Source organism: Lepidochelys kempii, chromosome 15 (assembly GCF_965140285.1).
Source record: "Lepidochelys kempii isolate rLepKem1 chromosome 15, rLepKem1.hap1, whole genome shotgun sequence".
NCBI classification, from domain to species: Eukaryota; Metazoa; Chordata; order Testudines; family Cheloniidae; genus Lepidochelys; species Lepidochelys kempii.
Genome location: NC_136394.1, coordinates 12863540 through 12886211, shown reverse-complemented (window position 1 = coordinate 12886211; position 22672 = coordinate 12863540). Strand labels below are relative to the sequence as shown.

Sequence of the window (22672 nt, the reverse complement as noted above, 5' to 3'; positions counted from 1 at the left end):
GTGTGTGTATATATATATCTTCCTACTGTATTTTCCACTGCATAAGTGGGTTTTAGCCCACGAAAGCTTATGCCCAAATAAATTTTAGTCTCCAAGGTGCCACAAGGACTTTTTTTTTTGGCTGATACAGACTAACACAGCTACCACTCTGAAACCTAAGCAAGGACAGTCTTTCCTTTTAAACTCTCCAGATACATCAATCAATATTTCAGTAAAGTGAATTGGAGGGAACTATAAAATTATGCTGACTGACAAACCTTTCATATTTGCAAAGTCAGAAACTATGCTATGCTATTTCTGTCTTTGAAAAGAAGATCACAACTCAGATTCTGGATGCATTCTCGTAATATGTAAGATGCAAGGCTCTATTTTTAGTTTGGCCCTTTCTCTGAATGTAGTGTAATATTTTTGGCAGCAAATCCTCAGCCATCCAGCTATTTATTCAATCATATTATTTTGACCCAATAAGGTAGCCAGTTGCCAAATTCTCTTGTCCTCCCCATGACCTGTTGCATGCCTTTTTTTTCCCAATACCTCCCTACTGCTAACAGCACTGCAAAATGAGACAGCAGCTTCTTCAACAGCTCACTTGGTGATTTAGAGGAAAAAAGTCAAGAGATGCTGCTTACAGAACTGTCAGCAATGAATCAGTCATCCCCACCAAGATCCTGTATTGGGTCACAGGGCCACAGCAAACCCCTGAAACACTCAACATGAGAGACAAACACTCTGCCAGTTGAGAATGCATCCTCTCTTACCTAAAAATATACATCTAGATGGTGACTTAACTCTTTTTTGCAGAGTGGATGGCAACAGGATTTAGTGAGAAAAGCCAGGGACACAAAGACGTACTTGAAATGCAAGATTTAACCAAAAAATACTGAGAACGCACACATCCAGGTACCAGTCTCTATTTCAAGATGGATTTAGAAATAATCTGCTCTATTATCAATATACAATACTCTTCCTGCTACAAAAAGCTATCACCTCATCAGCTGTGTCCCAGGCAAGACCTGTCAACACACAACAGCACACAAAACTTTCTATTTTGTCAGAAACAGATTTTTATTTAAACAGAAACCTAACTGCTGCACCCGTAGTAAATTAAACCCTTAAAAACAAAAAAGGTAAGTCAAGTCCAAAATTATCTTCGCTTCTGGAAAATGTTGCCACGGCCCATTCCACGACCTCTTCCTCTTGCAGCCACTGAAGAAAAAAAATAAGGGATCATGTGGATCTGACATAACTGCATGTTTATAAGAATCTACACGTCTTGTATCAAAGATATTTTTGCAGTGCCAATCACTATAGTATCTAGCCTCTTGTGCTGGGTTAGCAGTGTGGAAACTAGGTTACGCTATACAGTTCAGAAGGAGATGTACTGCTCTAATTCCCAGAGTGCTCTATGATGGGGAGCAGAAGCTAATGTTTACATGCTTCTAGTCATGAAACAGATGCAACTAACAGATTGGCAGTAAAACAAAATGAAACGTTTGTATTCATTCCATTTAGTGGCACAAACCTGCAGCCCAGGAGACCTAGATTAAGAAGTCAGTGCCATGCCAGAGACATTTTTAAATAACATTTTATCACCACCATTATTACATACCACGCTTGAACAGATTTCGAAGTGATCTACAAACATCTTAATCCCTATAAGCAAAAACCTTTTCAAAGTAATCTAAATAAGCATAAACAGCCCCAAAATATTTGCTCTTAATCATTATGCACCAATCCACATAATTTAGGCCTAGTCAAAGATAAAGGAAGTCTGACTTAAGTTCAAATCCTTGTGTATTTAAGTGCCATTTTTACATTTAAATTAATTCTTCAATGATAACTGAAGTAGATATGATTAACCCAATGATTCAAATAGCTGCTTCAGAATCTGCACACATATACTCAGGGAGCACAAAATCTTCAGTTTTATGTGGGAGAGTTGAGTTGAGATTTTAACTAACTAGACCCTTAAGACCCTAGTATTTTTTGAACTAATATTACTATTTTTAAATTTTCTAAAGCACTAGAAATTTGAGTTTGACAATAAAATCAAGGGGGAGGGGAAGGGGGGGGAATAAAGTGCAAACTTCCCAGTTATTAAACTTTCCCCTCTGGATACCTGCCAAATAAACTCCTCTTACTCCTTGTGACATTCATACTTAAGTGATGTAATAAACCGAACTCTTTGTACTACAGAACTCTTGATAATGACAGCCACTTCAGTTTCCTAATTGACAGGAAACTTAATGACCAAACACAGAGGTACCCACCTTGGGCTTTGAGAATAGCTGCTTTGCCTCGTCCAGCCCCAGAACCCTGGTTTTTATTCTTCATACTCTTTAACATAGGAGCATTTTTCAACATATCTGGCAAAATGAGGAACCGTATCTTGCTACCCCTAATGTACACCTGCTCCAGCTGTGCCACTCTCCCATCTCTGTATGTCACTGTTATGTTGGACATCTGGAAGACATAAAACTGATCAGTGCCTATAACAGCCTATTAAATAGTGAAATGTTCCAATTTGTTTTGGCTACTGAATTCTGATTTAAAGAAGTCTTCTTTCAAACACAGAAAGCTCTCTGGCTACGTAATAGCATGAGCATGTGTGTTCAACAGAATAGCTTTCCAGGACTGTTTTGAAACTGATTTCTAAGAGAAGCTTTCATCTGTTTTGTGCTAACATGGATTGGTATTTTTCAGAAGTTGCAGCAAGTTGACTAATGTAAATGGAATCCCAATTAAGAGAATCCCCTGAAACAGCACCGCAAGATCACTAAGAATCTTTCAAAGACATCATAATCTTACATAAGTTTGGTCTTTTACTTGTGTGCACAGTGTTTGTTAGAGTAATCTAGCCAGCAAAAATCAGATTCAGCATTCAAGATCAGATCAGCATACAAGTACACAGCAGATTTACATTAGACTGGGTGTGTGTGTAAAAAACATGGTTGAGCGGGGGAGGAGAGGGGGTGGAGAAGAAGAGAATAACCCATTGAGCCTGGTACACAAAGAACAATAAGACCAAGGACTATTTAAATCATTACTCAGAAGTTCTGTTAACTCTGGCACTCTTTGTCAATTGCAGTTATTTATGGGAGACAACACATTTTAAACTATTGCAATTTTACTAATCCTGGGGATTTAGTAGGCTATTTTGATCCCTCCCAGAGTTGTATTTCTAGTAACAAATTCCTAAAGTTGTTCACATTAACACATATAAGCTTTGTTTACATTAGGGATAAAACAGGAACTCACTGACAAGGGGAAATCTCTTTCCTTCTGTAGTATCACATATATTAGTTTATTCTAACAAAAGTAATTTCTTATGAGATGAGAATGATTTGCGATTTGAATGTGAAACTCTAGTTCTAAAAATCAATTAGAATTACACCATATTCAAGTATCTGGCTTTGTGTGTGCTTTAAAAAAAATTTATGATATAGTTTTTCAAAACACTGATTTAGAGAAAACATATCCTGAGCTAATGAGTCGAGTCGAAGCTAGCTGTTGAAATAACGAACGATATTAGCAGAAATACCATTATCTCAAACTAGTCACAGAACAGAGTTCTGAAAAATGCATAAGAATTTCTGATAGGAACAGGTGCTCCTGCCTATAAACCAAAAAGTTTAAGCTGTCCCCTCTCTAGAATGTCACAAGAGAGACTCATTTTGGCAAAGCTATGAAGCAGGATAACTCATCTTTCTTTATCTCTGAGTAGAAATTGTCAGCTTTACTTAAATATTGACAATCAGCCAAAGATGGACCTTTCCAAAAATACACCATTCACATCCCCTTTTCCCACACATACCTGGCAGTTCATGTTGTCCTCAGCCTCAATGAGTTTGCCACGGTAGACTTCCCCTGTATTGGTCTCACATGTCACGATGTGGCCCTCTGCCTCATGCAGCACTTTAATTGGCACTCCGATGGACATCTTTGCAGCAGTACAGCTCTAAACCTAGGCCAAAAAAAAGGAATAGTGTGTAAGTTTCTTTGCCTACATAATACAGATTTTCACTTAGACACCTTTAACAAACTTTTCTAGTCTAGAAAATACAGGACTACTCACTCGTTTTTTGTTTTTTTTTCTTCACTTTTCCCACAGATTCAGTGTCCTTAAAAAGTGTCAACTTGATAAACAGGACTTCTGTCACCATGGCTATTCCCAGAACAGGTCATCAGTGTTAAGGCTTCTGTGCACATTGAACTGCTATGTAATTGCCCAATAGTTTTATTTTAAAGACTATGTTGGTCTCAAAATCTTGGTGGCAGGGAAAGAAATGGGGAACTCAGAGAGAGTCATGGAGGATGGGGAAGAAAAACTTTACAAATTTTCTACATTTTCAGAAGTACTGAGGAATTTGATGGGTTAGTCAAGAAACAGGAGTGAGAGGCTCTTTTATAATAATTTTAGAAGAGTTAAGTAGACATAACTAACTTTGTGATGGCCCATACCAGCCAAATGAAACCAGAGTAAGAATACCAAAGCAGTGGAATCAGCAGTTTCAAAACACTAGCTTGCTACTAGCGAAAGAAAATACTACTTTCCTTTCAGTTAGAGATGCTGACTCACACACAGTGTATTCACAGAATCTCATTTCTTGATGGAAGTGATACTTACAAAGAGGTAGGAACTACATAAAGAGCATTCCATATTACATTACTGTATTTCTAAGTATCATAATAAAAACATACAACATGCTGGACATTCCCCAAGATATAAATGTTAGTGTAATGTCTCACAAGCTTGTGATGGAGGTATCTGTACCACATAGGGGATTTTCTCAAGCTTTGGGAGCACTGTTTTAGTGCACAAATTTTCTATTAAAGTGACACAGAAGCAATGTGACTTAAAGTGACATTTCTGATACAAGAGCTATTTCCTTTCAGAAATGCCTGAGGTTGAGAATATATATGGTCTCCACTAGAAGAATTACCTTACCATACAGGAAAGAGTTGTTATATCCATGTTGGTCCCAGGATATTAGAGAGAAAAAGTGGGTGAAGTACTTCCTTTAATAAAGATATAAGAGCTCTGTGTAGCTTGAACCCTTGTCTCCTTCACTAACAGAAACTGGTACAACAAGAGATATTACCTCTTTAGAATTGGAAAGAAATGGCTAAGGAGCCTATTAAAATGATATGGCAAGGCCAGCGATGTGCATTACATCCTGATGCTGCAAATCCTTACTTATGCAGTCATGGACCTAAAGGGAACTATTTATGTAAGTAAATTATTTATATATATATATATATATATATATATATATATAAATCTCATTAAGTAATTCTTACTAACCATCTAGAGGGTATGTTTTGAACTACATAAAAAACCGACTCCTATCTAATTTAATAGATGAAGGACTCACCTGGCAGCTACACTGCATGGTTCTGGTCTCTCGTCTCACCCCATCCCTTCCCCGCTGTAACTAGGACTGTTGTAATTAAAGAGGACGAAAGGTGGTGGGAAAATCGTGTGTGGGGAGGTGGGGGTGAGGTGAAATGGGATGTTTCTATACTCAGTTGAAGGCAGTTCTAAACTTTAACCCTTTTTGTTTTATTAAAAGTCAGAAAGGACTTCTTAAAAGGGGCAGGTTAGTCAGACATACAAGACCTTCCACCGTGGCGCCCGGTCATACCCCGCCAACCTCCTGGGCCGGGAAAAGCAAAGGACCCAGCTACACCAATGCTCCACGGGGAGATCCCGACACACTCCTGGCGCGGTATTAAAACAAATCCGCCTCCACAGCCGTTAACCCCAGACGAGCTACAAGGCTCACGGCACCCACGTTGCCTCACCACTGCAGAGCTCGGGTCCTGACGGTGTCCCGGGGGATGGGGCGCCGACGGGAGCCCGGGCCCTCGGGCCACTGGGGGAGGGGAGCGCTGAGAAGAGACCCTCCCCCCACGGGGCCCCAGCCCAGCTCCCCACCCACCGGCCGGTGAGAGGCCGCGCTCCCGCCTGCCACTTACGCTCCGCGAGGCACCTCTCTATTCAGCGTGGGCTCAGCTTTACCGCTCTAATGGCCTCCCCCGATATCCCACCATGCCCCGCGCACCGGAACCGGAAAGGCCTCACTACCCGGAGAGAGCGCTTCCCGAGCGCCTCTCTCCTTTCAACTCTATGGTTCGTGAGCGGGCCCCCGGAGAGGGCGTCCCGCGGGGATACACCAGCCCCGAACAAAGGTTCCGCCTGCTTCCCCGGCCTGCGTGGCGGGTCGGGAAACCATGGCTCCGCCGCTGCGAGTTTTAACACACCCGGCCCCGGGGGCAGAGGTGAAAAGCCCCCCCCCCCCCGCCCGCCCGCTGTATCACTCGGGCATCTGGCTGGGGGTGCACATATACCCCCATAACGCCTGCCCTGTGGGGACTGCCCCGCGGACCCGCCCGGGGAGGGGGACGTGCGCTGCCGACAGCTGCCGGGGGCGGCGGGAATAGCCCCGGGGGCGGGTATGGCGACGCCGTCTTGAGCGCGGCCCGCTCCCTTCTCGCCACTTCCCCCCCCCAAGTCCCCGCTGTGCGGGGCTGGGCCCGGAGCCGCAGCTCTCCCGCCCGCCGCATCCGCAGCTCCTGCCGCCCCGCCCCTGCCAGGCAGCAGCACCGGGGCCGGCAGGAGCAGCGCCGCTCCGAGACATGTGGGGGTCCCGGCCCCGCCAAGCCTTGCAGCCCGGCCCGGGCCTGGCGGCCGCTCACTAAGCGGCCTGGCCCCCTCTCCGCCGGCATGAAAAGCCCCAAGGAGGCCGCGGACTCGGAGCCGCCCTCAGGTCAGTGTGTCCCCGGGCGCGGCCGGGACGGGTTTTGGGGCCCAGCAAACGAGCCTCCTCCGAGCGACGCCCGCCCCCAGGGCACCCTCGCCAGCCCCTGCCCGGGCAGCCAGCCCACCCCGATGCCTCGGACCCCTGCCAGGGGGCCGGAGCCGCCTCGGACCCCCAGCCCCTTCGCTGCGCCCTGCCCGGGGGGGATCCAGACCCCCAGCCCCTTTCTGCATAACAATCTAACCCCCACTTGGCCACTTCATTTCAAGCGACGGCCTCCTACACGCGTTACCCCTTCTGCTTGACATCCGTCCCAAACTGTATTTGGCTCAGTGTCTCTGCTTCCTTTCCCAGAGCTGAGGAAAGATCTCTGCGTAGCTTGAAAGCTTGTACCTTCCACCAACAGAAGTTGGTCCAATAAAAGATGCCTACATTGACTCTCTCATGAGAAGTTTGAGGCATTCGCAGGCCCTGACTGGTCTGCAGCCCTTGCCGGCAATAGTCCTCTGCACACCCGCTGTTGTTCACACTGTGATCACTAATACAGCAGGTGAAGATTTAGAGCTAAAGCAGTATTTTAAAGGCTGGAGGAGATACCAGAAAAAATTACCTGTCCCTATAAGAGATATTACCCCCAAGCATATTAAGGTTCTGATTCTGCAGAGATGCCTGGATGGGATTTTTAAATCAGATGCTGCCGGTGAATGTAACTGCATGAATGGGGGGAGGGGGCTAGAATTAAACAGCTAAGACGGGGTCTATGCCCACTTCCCTGAGCACCGTTCTGCAGCGTCTTCTATAACTAATACCTTGTGCGGAAGCTCTTCCTGTTGAACTGGGTTCAGTGTGAGAATCTGGGTATAATTTAAATACCAGATAGTTATTTTCCAACAGAACATTCTGGGCTTTTGAGTGTATAGTGAAAAAAAGAGTCCTGGGATTGGATTTGTATCACTCTGGACAGACGATAGAACTAGGGCACTCAGTTTGGGAAGATACCACTGTTCCAGGAAGATGTGGTGTCTTCGCAAGCTACCGGCAAATCCTTCGAGGATCTGTCTTCCCTACACTTCCAGGTCTATCAGATCAGGGATAATGGTTGCACCAACCTGCCTAAGATCCATGTTGAGGAGGAGGGTGGTACTGTCCACTAGGGATCTGGAATTAGTGGCTGCTTTTTGTAAACCTGTCACACTGAGTATTTACCAAACTGGAGATGATCATCCAGTTCAGTTTATTGCTGGAACATATTTTATCACTTCATTTATTCTAGAACAGCTGGCAATCATCCTCATCTAGGGATCTTGAAAAGTAATATGAAGTTGGTGCAGCAAAGGGTGTGTAAGGCAAGGTAGGATGGCTGGCAACTCGATAAATCAAAGGAAATTAGTTGACACATTAGGCTTCAGTTATTACTGTTTGAGATTATAATGTAGAAAATGTGTTCTTGGACCTAATGGGGTAGAGTCCTTAGTGGAAAATGAGGTTAGTATAATCCACCAGCAGGGATTTATGACAAATGATTTATAATTCCTAATGTGAGTAGGCCTTGGGGATTAGCATTTCCTTTAGTATAATGAGTTAGTACATTGATCTGTGCTGGCCAGACGTAGATTAACTAAAGAGACTTGATGTCCTCAGCAGGTACACTGGTTTTCAAAGCTACAAGGGAAAGGCTAGAAAGAATGGAATACATAGGAATGTGAGAAATTTTGGAAGGAGGCCACAAAATCCACGATGGCCTGTTTCTGCTAAAAGCATTTTGGGCATATCTTCCCTAGAAAATTACATCAAGTTAGAGCACAACCTTGAGGAGTTGATGTTGACCATGACTAGCCCACATGATGTTGAACACACCTTGTCCTGGTCTTTACACTGACTGCAAAGACACAGTTGCCATTGCATTAACACAACTTCTCACAGTCTTGCTGTAGCTCAGTGTAGTGTTCTTGAGGAGACAAGTCCTCCTATTGTTTCTGTTGATCACAGGCTCAATTAGCACTTCCTTGTGGCATGGTATGTTTTTTTGCTGGATGAACACGCTTGAGTATTGGCACATCTTTGGTGGTTAGAGTGCACAGAAGGTTGCCACAGTCACAAAGTCTGTTTAAACCCAGAGACTCAGTTTTGGACACACCACAAAAGAAGATAAAAAAGTCTGTTGATCTCCTGATCTCTCTCTTAGGGTGTGATTACCGCTTTGTGATCATACAAGGGCCATGACCAGAAAAAAATTTAGGGCGGAAGAGGTGGATGAATTTGCTACAGAATTGGCCAGACCTGTAGCAAAGAGGGAGTGTCAGGTTAAAACAGATGCTTAATGGTTCACTTACTTTTACAATTTGGAAAAGGACCGTTTAAAAAAAATACTAAATTTATGCTGAGAAGCATAACCTGCTAATGGGACAAAATAAAAAGTGTTTCTCAAGTGCCCCAGTACAGCACAAGAGGACTGCTAATACTAATGTGTGGAAGGATACACACATCCAGGCTAACTCACCTATCATGCTCTTCTAACGATGCGTTGTTTTTACTCCAGCTGACTATGTCCAGTTGCAAGTGCCAGTTATTCAGCAGTTGTACCATTGGGACTGTGGGCTAGCCTGCTCCAGGATGGCATTGCAGTAAGTAACTGATTGTGGTTCAAAGGAGTGGGTTTGAGCATGGGGAGTTGGGAAATGTTATCCCCACTGTAGGACCCTTCCTAAGACCAGGATCGAAGATCAAAGGAGAAAAGTTGGGTGGGGCAGCTGTGACTAACCTCACATCTTCATCAGACCATATTTTCTCCAATGCCCTGCAAAGGATTACTGCTGCCACGTTGGGCATAGCACCAGTATTCCAGCAGGAGGAAAAGAAAACACAGACGAAGGATAATTAACCAAGTTTCTTGATATATACAAAATATCTGATTAACTTTAAGAACTCTGTAGATTAGCATGTTTAACCCAATAGAATGTTATCCTTGCAGATTAGCACGTTTTGTCTGACAGAATGTTCTCTCTGCTTATTGGAACTGTTACAAATCACAGCATTATAATTCCCTTGAATTCCTCTGTGTGTGTCTTCAAATGACAAGCAGGTTTCTTCTGTATTTATAAGAGTTAGTATCTTGCCACTGTCCTATTGGGCATCCGTTCTGTGGGGTAAATGTTTTCTGTTCCAGGAATATGAATTTCAAAACTACTCTCTGTGTTGCCCATTTTCTTTAACCTACTAGCTGTCCTGCTGAACTAGTCTTTCCTTCCACAGAGGAACACGAGCTTAGGTGCAGGAGAGTGAAATACCTATTTAGATGTCCACTTAGTAGATATGAAGCAGAAGATTTTCATTTCTCTCCATCCCTTCTGCCAAGACGTTAGTCCGTGCGCTGGTAATTTCCCATCTTGACTACTGTAACCTCTGCCTCTAGCCTCTCCATCCCCCTCTCCTCTTTTCCTTTCCACTTTATTCAAAACCTCCGTTGCCAAGATCGATCTTACCCTGCCGATCTGACCTTGTGTCTTTCCCTCTTGAATTCCAATGGCTTCCTTCCTTTTTTCTGCATTCCAAGCCTCTCAACTGTTTTTCATTCACACTACCCTTAGTGCCTAAAGCAACCTTCCTTTGAATATTTACCGAGTTCCTTTCCTCCTTCAAAAAACTCCTTCTGAAACGCACCTATTCCATGAATCAATCCAGCTATAGTTGCCATACCCCTTCCTGCATTTGCTCTGTTGAATTCGTGCTTTTAGATTGTAAACTCTTCAGGATAGAGCCCCATTATTTGTTTAGCACAGCTAACCTCTTGTACAGCATCCTGTACACCTTTAGAATTGTAAAATAAGACAGCACTAAATTTCCAAAAGGGAGACAGTCACCTGTGATAAATCCAGTGAAATGCTCCCTACCCCATTTCTTTGGAAATTTGTGGTTCATTTGTGGGTTGTATTTTGGTTGTTTCTCCCTATTGTTTCAGGTTTTCCCTTTTGTGATATTAAGAGGCTTTGGACTGTTAGACACACTTTCTGCTAATGTCTTTGCTTCCCCACTTCCTCTAATACCCCAGGTATCTGAATCGTTTGAATGATGAGGAATTTCAGAAAGCCATCCGGGAACTCCGGTTAACAAAGAGTATCTGGACCATTGACTTGGCCTACCTAATGCGGCACTTTGATGTTAAGCATAGGTTCTGCACACAGACACTTGGAGTGGACAAGGGCTATAAAAATCAGGTGAGCATCTTCGTTCACTGGGAAATATCAGGCACTTTCCATCACGCTCCATCAGGGCCATGCTGGTGGAGCTGTGTTATTGATGTGGTTAACCTCCGTTCCTGTAAGCAAGGTTTGTCTATTGCCAAACTGTCCATGAAACAATTCCAAACCCAGGTTAGACATGGTCCCGGATATTTTCCGGCACCGATTCCATGATGTACGTTTTAAAAAATAGTACCAATTCAGTGTTCATGAAAGGTTCCAGCCTATTTAACAGCCTTGGAGACTGAAGCCCTCTATTTATCTACAGAACAGGTACAGCCTGGGCAGCAGCAGTGCTAGCTTCCACTACACTTCCCCCGCCAACGTGCCTCAACCTTGACCTGGAGGAACCACCTCTAGAGGTGAGAGGGGAATTCAGTCTCCATGTCCATTCAATCCTTGGCCTCTGTTGATATTGCCAACAAAAGGGCCAATTCGATCCAGTAGTGGTTATGGTTTTTCTTATGTGGAGTCCTGAAATCTAAGAACTAAGTTAATAAGACCAGATTCATTTCACATAGGCAGCTCAATAGCCATCAGCTGGAGACTGCAATAACCACTGACCTGGACTGAATTTGAACTGATGAACTAGAGGAGAGGTTCTTATCCTGTTTCCGGTGACCTGAGGGAGAATGACACCGTAACCCATTATCAACCCCCTAAACCACCCAGTCCCTCTCTAACCGGTTTTTAATTGAAGATTCACTTTACTAGGGTGAATTTCATTCTGATGAATTGTTCGTAAATTATTCTTTATCCCTTAGTCATTCTACAGGAAACACTTTGATACGGAAGAGAACAGAGTGAACCAGCTGTTCGCCCAAGCCAAAGCCAGCAAGGTGCTGGTGGAGAAGTGGTGAGCTTGTCATTTCATCTCCTTTTCCCTTTGGAGACTGTAGGGGCCTGAGTCTCCTTTCACACTTGTCTAACTCCTTTGAGTTACCTCTGACTGTGCTGGTGTAAGTCAGACTGAATTCAGGCTCCACCCCCTCTTTATTTCCCACGCTGTCTTTTCACTTCCATTGAGACAGAGGGAGGAAGCAAAATGGGAAGAAGAGCAGAAAAGTGGAGCCCTGAAAGGGGAAAAGCAGTATTTTGGATTTGCTGATGGGAAACTGGCTGTTTATTTAGGCCGAAAATTTGGTCTTCCATTAAGATAAACTAGTAGGTAATGTCTTCTAAATAGCTTTTATTAAAAAAAGTTGCCATCAGTGCTGAAGCGAATGTTGTAGTGGCACAAAACCCATTGTTCCCAGAGCGGTGCTAACACTGCTGAGCTCTGTACTTATAGAAATAAACCAAAATCAGGCATGCATGCTTTTGCTCCCTTGGAAACCCTGTAATTTACAATATTTTCCAAAGGAAGGATGACATCATAGGAGAAGGAACCTCCCCGGAGAGAGACTCAAACATGGGAGAGAGAAAAATCACACTCGTGGCTTAAAACCCTTTTGCTGACAGCAAAATTTGGAAGAGGAGAAAAGACTCTGATTGTAAATGGGTATAAACTGAAGTCAAAGAGTTGCATCCACTTCCACCAGGGTTGCATTTGACTCTGCATATTGTTTACTGGGGTGGATGAGTAGTAGCAAGAGAAAAAAGGGAAGGTACTATTTGTGCCTAGAAACAATGGCCTTATTGTGTTTTAACATGCTTTTTTAAACCTGCATTTGCCAGAGTCTTTAGTGCCCTGTTAATGTACTCAGAGTTTGCATGGCAACATCTATCCTAGTGCTGTGACCTGGGGGGAGGGGGAGGGGGAGGAGGAGGAGGCGATGGCAAAAATCTAGGCCATATCTTGCACAGTAACAAAGCTTTAGCATTTGGCTCACATCAGAGATTGGGGGGGGAGGTTGTATTTGCGCCTGTGCAACACTAGGATTGAGAAGGCAAGGGGAAGAGCAGTGCCGGAAGAGATTAAAAAGGACATCAGCCTGAACATTTGGATCTGATCCAGGGGATGAGTGCAGACTGGTATGGAACACACCATCTGTCTGTGTCTCTGAATGAAGAACTTCAGCTCAAACAAATGAGATTACCAGGTGGGCATGGGTGATTTTTCATGCTCTTAAATTGGGCACAATAAAATATTAGAACAACAATCCTGGCAAGAATAGAGAGCCAGACAATGCAACTTTATAATTGGGAAGCTGTATTCTTACCTGACAAAGGTATCTTAGGATGCAGAGACCAAGATGATTGGGGATCTTATGCCATCCAATCCCTCATCTGAGAAAGACTTGGTGCTTTAGAGACCAGCTGCATTTGGGCTTCCAGGTGGTGGAATGGGATTCTACAGCATCCCTAACTGCCCCATAAATTAACTAATCTCCCTAGTGTTGAATGGTTATCTCATACTTCTGACAAAAATGCTGCTCCTCCAGGGCATCTGAGACATCCTGAGATTCTATTCATTTTAAAGCATGCTCTATAGAATTTCAGCCAGAATGGCTCTGCTCTTCACTGGCAGTGAGGGTATAATAGACTTGGATGGAATACCTACTGTCCGCAGCTGCAGTAGAGCCCTCAACAACAAAGATATGTAAAATAATCATAGCAGTCACATAATGAGATGGACATCATCCACACTCACATGGTTGGGAGAGCCCAATCCAGTGAATACAGATCTCTCTCCTACACTTCTTTGTGAATGTCTGAATTTTCTTCTGCAGCACAGTGACTGTCCAGGACATTCAGGAGCACCTGTCCCAAGGTCATGTAGCCATTGTCCTGGTGAATGCAGTCTTGTTACTGTGTGAACTTTGCTCAAGTCCTGTCAAATATTGCTGTTTCCTCCCTATTGGCCAGAAGTGCTTCTGCAGGAATCCTGACTACCAGGGCCATTTCATTGTATTGTGTGGCTACAACAAAGCCTCAGGGAGTGTCTACTACAACAACCCTGCCTATGCTGACCGTGAGTAGCTGAACTTTACTTCATTCTGTGTGGATTCTCCATCTTCTCATTACTAACATGTGCATAATGCAAAACCAGCTGGAGTTTCCCGATACCAGGCATCTGAGTCAGGCGGCACCAGCTGATTGGCCCATGATTGTTCTTACAGAATTCAGTGATTTCATTCTTTTTTGTGCTGTGATTCAGATGAAGCATTGGAAATACATTCTAATAGGTTCTTCTATGGCCTTCATACCTCTGATTGAGTATTCAGAGGGACACAGTTTAGGAGAGCTAACCTGTACACGTTTGGTATCTTGAAGAAAGAACAACATGGTGTGTGATTATACAGAGCCAACTTCTGCAGTTGTTATGCAAATAAGCATTCCCCTTGACATCAATGGGACTACTCAAGCGAGTAAGGGCTGCAAGATCAAGCCCATGAGGTCTAGTTCTTGGTTTATTCAAAGCCAGGCTAAGCGCTGTTCATGAGCAAATTCTTCCCCTGGCTCAGCTTGACTAACACTCTGCTCCTGTCCCACAGGAACATGCAGCACCAGCATAAGTAACTTTGAGGAAGCCAGGACAAGTTACGGCACAGATGAGGATATCCTGTTTATCTACACGGACAGCTGACATCCAAGCTTGCTGCTTTGTCATTTCTGGTGCAGTCTGCCCAGCACTCGCATGGCAGCTGGCTGCTTGTCTCAGGACTCTTACTGCAGAGACTTAGCTCCTAAATTGCAGTGGGATCTTAAACAAGGGATGCTTTATAGACATTCATACAAATATATTGCAGTGTTGTCTTCATCTTTTTATTCCTGATGATGAACTATCTGATGTTGCAATATATAACACAAACACATTTTAATTTTAACGTTGCACATTTGAGAGCAGTTTCAAAATGCAATCCCCTCAGAGTCCAACTCTTACAGTTGGCTATGAGCTTGTTTCTGAATTAAAGACTTGAAATAAAATACACCAAGTACACAAATTTAATCTTCACTTGGAAATTTGTGCAGTTTCAGCTACACAAAGCAAGAAAGGAAAAAGAGGAAATACATATTGGTTTGCCTTCAAAACTGCCAGAGCTGATCTTCATTCATGATTTAATGATCAGAAGGGTGTAGATAGGATAAATGATTAACCTGCCCCATGATTATTTTTTTTCAAGGAAGAAAATGATTGGTCAGCTGTTGACATACTGTGGCAGATCCTATCAGCATTGCCTGCATAATGGGAATGAAATACCATTTACGAAGCAAGCTTCTTGTGTAAACCCAGCTTGACTGCTCTCAACACCTGTACCTTGGAGTTGAGTTTGCAGTTTGGACTTATTGTCAGTGGAGGATCAGTCTTCCTGCTAAGGGCTATAGGCTACTCCTTCCAAGTAGTAAGCACCGCACCTAGTGTCATTTTGCCTACTGAGTTATCTTGCATGAGTTAAGACGTCTCTAGGAATGGCTTGACCAAAGTTCTGTGTTGCCCCAAAAGGGTGACTGGTGACATTTTATTTGGGTCTAAGAAATTTTAAGTCTGTATGCAAAGGCTTGGAAACATCTTTCTGCCCACAACACTCTCCCTCTCTCTCTGCAGTATCCGGGGATCAAGTCTAGGTACAGTTTTTAAACTGTTGATTAAGCAAATGCACTAGGTAAGTAGCCACCGAAGCACTGAGGGTTTATGCCTGGCATGCAGGGGGTTGCTTTAAATGTCTGGCAGGAGAAAGAACAGATTTTGCCCAAAGCCTGTATTGTAATTTGAGGTTAAACGTTTGTTGTTGAGATTTATTGAGGGATTTCCCAGGAATAGATACTGCCAGTAGCCCGGCTCAGAACTCTGCTTCTAATTGAGAAGGCAGGGAGAACAAACTTCTCTTGGCTGAAGTCCAAAGATGTTATAGCAGGAGTCCAGACTTTCTACCTCTTCTCACTCAGCAGCTGTGTTTTGGAATAAGCAGCAGGGTCCTCACTGCACTCTGATGCTTTAAGTTAAACTGTAAGATTGCAGCAGGCTGCATGCAGCCCCTTGAACATATTATCTGGGATCACCTGCCTGGCAGAGAAGCACTGAAGTGTAGGACAGAATTCAGCTTTGTCCTTACACTTCCTACAAATTTTGACTCCCAGTCTCATCGCCTCTTGAAATTTAGCTTTATGACTTTAACTACAATATAAATGTGCTTGATTTTATACTTAGCCTTTTCAGCTGAGAATTCAGATATGTACAGTTGACTTCAAGACACGCTGGCAAACACTTTGGGCCCAAAATCTGGTCTACTCTAAAATTATAACTGGTTGGAACTCGCCTCCAAATTCTAAATGATTTTAAAAACAAAAGAAAAAAAGTTGCTATCGATGTAAGCACTATAACATTATGTTTTGTACCTAGACCTCCAGCCGAGGAGACACATCTTAAACCCATTTCCTAAAGCTGTAATCCTTGATGGTGCAGATAGTAAATACAAGGCACCCTTTCTGGTGAAAACAGTGTACAGGGAGTCAGTGTTTAGCAATACACTAAAGGATAAAAGTTGTAAGGAAAAACATTTTCTAATCTAGGTGGCTTGCAAACACTGGAGAGTACCCAAAAAGTACTTGACAGGGTATGTTCAATATAAGTTAGAGTGCTCCTTTCTTCAGTGCCTGAAATACAGTGGTAGGTGAGTAGAAATGCAGTTCCTTTGCAAAATCTGAAAAACGAGTTTGATGGAAACTTGTCTTCAATCAGAACTAATTTACAGCAGGTGTGGCTGGAATGCACTGAAGCACCCGCTGCATGTGAAGATGACTGGGAATTAGGATACAAGTCATTGGCTGACAGAACGGAAGCATCAGCAGTTCCATTACAATCACTGCAGAGGCCCTGTGGCCAAAACCACTAACAGGCTTTGCCTTATAATGCCTACAAAACTGGCTAAGCTACCAGCTGGCCACTGACTTAGAGAATTGTATGTCCAAGTCCATTTGTGTGTAATGCTTCACTGTGAAGGATTTCTAGCTATGTTACTAATAACACATCTGTAAACTAACTAGTCAATATCTTTTTTTAATCTGTGCTTTTTTTCCCATCACATAACTCCTCCAATATAATTTAATCACCATGGAATTTATTTACTGAAAAGGGTGTGTTTAGCCCAATGAAAATCGTTCTTACAGAGGGGTTAAGAGTAATGATATGTTGCCATACAGCTGGTTTGAGCTGGACTGTATTTGGTTCTGGTGTTCAGATTCTGGTTTTGAACCAATTTGAGAGCAGACATTACACTGCATGTATTCAACTCAAAGACAAAATGGAATCTTGTCTCATTGTGAGAATACCTAACGTAAATGATGGAAGCATATATATGGGTGTAATCATTTTTACTGCTGTTTGGGTTAAGTAGTATTTGGGTGGCTGGGTTTTAAATAGTTAAATGGAATTTAAAGATTAAATTACAGCTGATGAAGTGACAAAGAAAACAGGAGCCCTTCACTGCCACATGAACTCCTACAGCCAAGGAAAACAAGTTGAAGACTGCCCTGGAAAATGAGCCTAGAGAGAAGAGGTGAAGGCCATATTTGAGTAGAGCTGATATTGAGAAGGTATGAGTCAAATGTTAGGTTAAGAAAGAAGTTAATTGGGCAAAAATACAGAATGTCTATCTTTTTTCAATTAGAAGTTTGCTTATCAAAAAGTTCACCCTGAGAATGTTTCTGTGTAATACCTTGTTTTATTCATATTGTCCACAGCAAAGAAAGGGATATTTTACATGCAGAGAAATTTTATACATAAATATATTTTTTCTGTAATTGAGCCATTCTCAATAAAGGTTTTAAGTGAACCCTATAGCATAGTGTAGCAGTAGCAGCTGTATTTGTCAACTAGTTTATTATGCAAAAATGTGTGAAGATCTTTAAAAGAAATATGTATTAAACTAAAAATGATACAATTAGCTGAAACTGCCATTTTGAAACTCTTAAGAGACAAATATTTACTTCAGTTGTGGGTACGCTGTCGTTAGGATTTAGGGTCTTATTCCTTTCACTTTTCCCAGACACATCACTACATCAGACTATAATGGGCAAACAAAAAGGGAAGCAAAACTGGTTACATTCCCAGCTCAAAGCATTCCATGTACCGTTGCTATCCACACCCTACATTTGTCTCAGGCATCACACAACCAGTGGGTATCCTAGCTGAGTGCAACTCTTTGGTTGAGGTCTTCTGCTCTGCACTGGGTGCAGTCTACACCAATTTCTCTGCATTGTTTGAAAGAAGCCACAAGAATTGCAACTGCTGCACCAGTTCAGCTGCTCCTTCTAATTCCATCTCACAATGCAATGCTGGGCTTTTGGAGGTTCCTTAATAGCCTCTAGCACCATTACTGGGTACTACAGGAGTACCCAAAAGCATTGGTTCAACTTATGGTGGTATGGTGTGGGGTGGGTATATGTGCTAAATTGCTGCAAGGTCAAACTAGGTGATAAACCGTAATGTCCTGTCATCATCCTTGCAATAGTTTCATTTGCTAGTGTTTACATACTTTTAATGGGATCAATACACAGAAGCCTTATCTGCACCAGTGATTCCCAACTAGTGGTCACGTCCTGTTTGGAGCCACTATCTGGTTCTAGGTGGGCTGTATTAAATGCTTTATAATACAAAACAATAGAAGGAAAGCAATTAAATCCCAGACTCTACAGTTAAATTGTATAAAAAATAAATATGGCCAAATCTCAACCTGGCGGTGGTGCTATACAGAGAGATAACAGAAGATAGGCAAAAATACCCCACTGGAGAGAGAGAACAAGTCCTGCTGCTTACAAGCATTTCAGGCAGTTAGTTTTGCCACAGAGCTGGGGTTCCCTGCTTTCTTGTGCTGCTTGGATTAAGTGCTTAATGTGGGGGTGACACAGGGAGAGACAGGAAATTAAAAGTGAGCAGACAATGCATGTTATGAACAAAACTTTAAAATATTACATTTCTTTCTCTCTACTGACCCCCCCCACCCTCACCCCCTTTTCCCCACTTACATCACATGGTCTGTTCCTGCACGTGATACTGAATGAATTCCTCTAGCATTTGTTATACCCATGCATCATGCAATGGCTGTATTTCTGGTGGGACAGTCACCGGACTGAAGGTTGGAAGCTACTTGCCTATACTACAGAAAAAAACTTCCTAGGCAGCTGCCTTCATTTTTTTTTTTCCTTAATGTCATTTGGGGCCCTGCTTAGAAGCTTTAGTTGCCTGTATTTAAAAACTGGCTACAGGAAAATAAGACAACAAAATCCTGAAGTGCTATGGAAGTCTGCAATAGTAATACATTCCATTACAAAGTACTGAACACTGTTAGAGTTCTGTTTGGCTTGGCTGTAATATCAAAAAAGATGTCTCGCTACAAAGCTGTCTCTGTCCTTCACGGCCAAACTAATCAATTCTTTAGAAAGCAACATTCATAATAGCTTCATGGAGTTTAGAGTAAAGCCCTAATAGAATGTGTAGCATTTAATCCTGCTTGACTGACCTTTTTAAAATTGCAGAGCATTAAGATGGTTAAGATACAAATTGGATATTAGAGGCTAGATTCTGAACTAAATTTTATCAGTATAAAACAGAATAATGCCTTTGATTTCAATGGGAGTTACTCTGGTGTTACAGACCAATTTGGTTTTAGCACTGGAAAAGGTCTACAAAGTACCCAGTGTTACCCCCTGCCGTTGTGGGATTACTTTCTCACACTGTTTACTGATCACTTGTCATAAGTGTCCCAAACAAGGGAACTTCCACCAATTCTCTTAAGAAAATGATACCCTTACATTTTCTTATTGGGAGTTCTACAAACAAATCTTTTTCTCATTTTTATTCCATCTTAGTGCTACTCCACTTGCCGAGGTACAGTACAGAAATTGGAGTAAAGAGCCCTTTAAATCGAAAAAACTGGTTTGGTCATGTGGATGGAATCCGTTTTATTTCGAGGTAATTCGGCTAATTCCAAAAGAACCGCGTACTGTAGACCAGGCCCTATATACTTTTAGAGCCTTGGCTCACTCAAAGGTTTTTCTATAGCCCCCAGGTCCCTTTCATCTTCACTAAGCCAAGCCAAACCATACACATTTCATTTTAAATCTTTCTTCACGAGAGAGTTAAAAATGGTTGCCAAAAATTAGGCTCCTAAATCCTTATTTGAGCACTGACATAAGAACCTAACTTCAGCCACTCTGTTTTTGGCCAGACATTTTCCTTCTGTATTTTCCCCTGTAAAACTAGTACATGGAACATGCAGTTCATTTTTTTAAACCACCGATTTAGATACACCAATTCTCTAAGGTAGTGCTGCCCAACCTTATTATACTAGAAGGCCACAGAAATCTAAGCCCTGGTCTACACTAGGACTTTAGGTCGAATTTAGCAGCGTTAAATCGATGTAAACCTGCACCCGTCCACACAATGAAGCCCTTTATTTCAACTTAAAGGGCTCTTAAAATCGATTTCCTTACTCCACCCCTGACAAGTGGATTAGCGCTTAAATCGACGTTGCCGGCTCCAATTTGGGGTACTGTGGACACAATTCGATGGTATTGGCCTCCGGGAGCTATCCCAGAGTGCTCCATTATGACCGCTCTGGACAGCACTCTCAACTCAGATGCACTGGCCAGGTAGACAGGAAAAGAACCGCAAACTTTTGAATCTCATTTCCTGTTTGGCCAGCGTGGCAAGCTGCAGGTGACCATGCAGAGCTCATCAGCACAGGTGACCATGATGGAGTCCCAGAATCGCAAAAGAGCTCCAGCATGGACCGAACAGGAGGTACGGGATCTGATCGCTGTTTGGGGAGAGGAATCCGTGCTGTCAGAACTCCGTTCCAGTTTTCGAAATGCCAAAACCTTTGTGAAAATCTCCCAGGGCATGAAGGACAGAGGCCATAACAGGGACCCGAAGCAGTGCCGCGTGAAACTGAAGGAGCTGAGGCAAGCCTACCAGAAAACCAGAGAGGCGAACAGCCGCTCTGGGTCAGAGCCCCAAACATGCCGCTTCTATGATGAGCTGCATGCCATTTTAGGGGGTTCAGCCACCACTACCCCAGCCGTGTTGTTTGACTCCTTCAATGGAGATGGAGGCAATACGGAAGCAGGTTTTGGGAACGAAGAAGATGATGATGACGAGGAGGTTGTAGATAGCTCACAGCAAGCAAGCGGAGAAACCGGTTTTCCCAACAGCCAGGAACTGTTTCTCACCCTAGACCTGGAGCCAGTACCCCCCGAACCCACCCAAGGCTGCCTCCTGGACCCAGCAGGCGGAGAAGGGACCTCTGGTGAGTGTACCTTTTAAAATACTATACATGGTTTAAAAGCAAGCATGTGAAAGGATTACTTTGCCCTGGCATTTGCGGTTCTCCTAGATGTAGTCCTAAAGCCTTTGCAAAAGGTTTCTGGGGAGGGCAGCCTTATTGCGTCCTTCATGGTAGGACACTTTACCACTCCAGGCCAGTAACACGTACTCGGGAATCATTGTAGAACAAAGCATTGCAGTGTATGTTTGCTGGCATTCAAACAACATCCGTTCTTTATCTCTCTGTGTTATCCTCAGGAGAGTGAGATATAATTCATGGTCACCTGGTTGAAATAGAGTGCTTTTCTTCAGGGACACTCAGAGGAGCCCATTCCTGCTGGGCTGTTTGCCTGTGGCTAAACAGAAATGTTCCCCGCTGTTAGCCACAGGGAGGGGGGAAGGTTGAGGGGGTAGTCACGCGGTGGGAGGAGGCAAAATGCGACCTTGTAACGAAAGCACATGTGCTATGTATGTAATGTTAACAGCAAGATTTACCCTGAAAGAGTGTAGCCACTGTTTTATAAAATGTGTCTTTTTAAATACCGCTGTCCCTTTCTTTTTCTCCACCAGCTGCATGTGCTTCAATGATCACAGGATCTTCTCCTTCCCAGAGGCTAGTGAAGCTTAGAAAGAAAAAAAAACGCACTTGCGATGAAATGTTCTCTGAGCTTATGCTGTCCTCCCACACTGACAGAGCACAGACAAATGCGTGGAGGCAAATAATGTCAGAGTGCAGGAAAGCACAAAATGACCAGGAGGAGAGGTGGCGGGCTGAAGAGAATAAGTGGCGGGCTGAAGAGAGTAAGTGGCGGGCTGAAGACAGGGCTGAAGCTCAAATGTGGCGGCAGCGTGATGAGAGGAGGCAGGATTCAATGCTGAGGCTGCTGCAGGACCAAACCAGTATGCTCCAGTGTATGGTTGAGCTGCAGCAAAGGCAGCTGGAGCACAGACTGCCACTGCAGCCCCTCTGTAACCAACCGCCCTCCTCCCCAAGTTCCATAGCCTCCACACCCAGACGCCCAAGAACGCGGTGGGGGGGCCTCCGGCCAACCAGCCACTCCACCACAGAGGATTGCCCCAAAAAAAGAAGGCTGTCATTCAATAAATTTTAAAGTTGTAAACTTTTAAAGTGCTGTGCTTAAAGTGCTGTGTGGCATTTTCCTTCCCTCCTCCACCACCCCTCCTGGGCTACCTTGGTAGTCATCTCCCTATTTGTGTGATGAATGAATAAAGAATGCATGAATGTGAAGCAACAATGACTTTATTGCCTCTGCAAGCGGTGATTGAAGGGAGGAGGGGCGGGTGGTTAGCTTACAGAGAAGTAGTGTGAACCAAGGGGCGGGGGGTTTCATCAAGGAGAAACAAACAGAACTTTCACACCGTAGCCTGGCCAGTCATGAAACTGGTTTTCAAAGCTTCTCTGATGCGTACCGCGCCCTCCTGTGCTCTTCTAACCGCCCTGGTGT

General features: G+C 43.5%; 3 protein-coding genes across 9 annotated transcripts; 2 read left to right on the top strand and 1 right to left on the bottom strand.

Moving 5' to 3' along the window:
• Window positions 1–1040: 1040 nt before the first annotated feature.
• On the bottom strand, window positions 1041–7141 carry SNRPD3 (small nuclear ribonucleoprotein D3 polypeptide). Of its 3 annotated transcripts, none has more exons than XM_073312817.1 (4): window positions 7054–7141; window positions 3815–3964; window positions 2271–2463; window positions 1041–1206 (listed from the first exon to the last, which is right to left on the bottom strand). In XM_073312817.1, exons 2-4 carry the CDS (start codon window positions 3938–3940, stop codon window positions 1145–1147), a joined length of 381 nt encoding a protein of 126 aa, XP_073168918.1. In that variant the 5' UTR covers window positions 3941–3964; window positions 7054–7141; the 3' UTR covers window positions 1041–1144. The 3 variants fall into 3 exon arrangements, with proteins under 3 accessions (XP_073168918.1, XP_073168916.1, XP_073168917.1); XM_073312815.1 differs by lacking the exon at window positions 7054–7141 and adding an exon at window positions 5980–6086; XM_073312816.1 differs by lacking the exon at window positions 7054–7141 and adding an exon at window positions 4076–4199.
• On the top strand, window positions 6345–15133 carry GUCD1 (guanylyl cyclase domain containing 1). Of its 5 annotated transcripts, none has more exons than XM_073312812.2 (7): window positions 6345–6770; window positions 7116–7311; window positions 9301–9385; window positions 10810–10975; window positions 11764–11855; window positions 13672–13913; window positions 15067–15133. In XM_073312812.2, exons 2-7 carry the CDS (start codon window positions 7206–7208, stop codon window positions 15075–15077), a joined length of 702 nt encoding a protein of 233 aa, XP_073168913.1. In that variant the 5' UTR covers window positions 6345–6770; window positions 7116–7205; the 3' UTR covers window positions 15078–15133. The 5 variants fall into 5 exon arrangements, with proteins under 5 accessions (XP_073168913.1, XP_073168915.1, XP_073168911.1 ...); XM_073312810.2 differs by lacking the exon at window positions 15067–15133 and adding an exon at window positions 14437–15042 and having other exon boundaries at window positions 6354–6770; XM_073312814.2 differs by lacking the exons at window positions 7116–7311; window positions 9301–9385; window positions 15067–15133 and adding exons at window positions 11268–11361; window positions 14437–15042 and having other exon boundaries at window positions 6349–6770.
• A 44-nt stretch (window positions 15134–15177) lies between these two features.
• Window positions 15178–22440, top strand: LOC140898658 (uncharacterized). Its single transcript, XM_073312809.2, has 3 exons — window positions 15178–17476; window positions 20586–21189; window positions 21777–22440. The coding sequence occupies exons 2-3, from the start codon at window positions 20607–20609 to the stop codon at window positions 22316–22318; spliced, it is 1125 nt and encodes a 374-aa protein (XP_073168910.2). The 5' UTR covers window positions 15178–17476; window positions 20586–20606; the 3' UTR covers window positions 22319–22440.
• The last annotated feature ends 232 nt before the right edge of the window (window positions 22441–22672 follow it).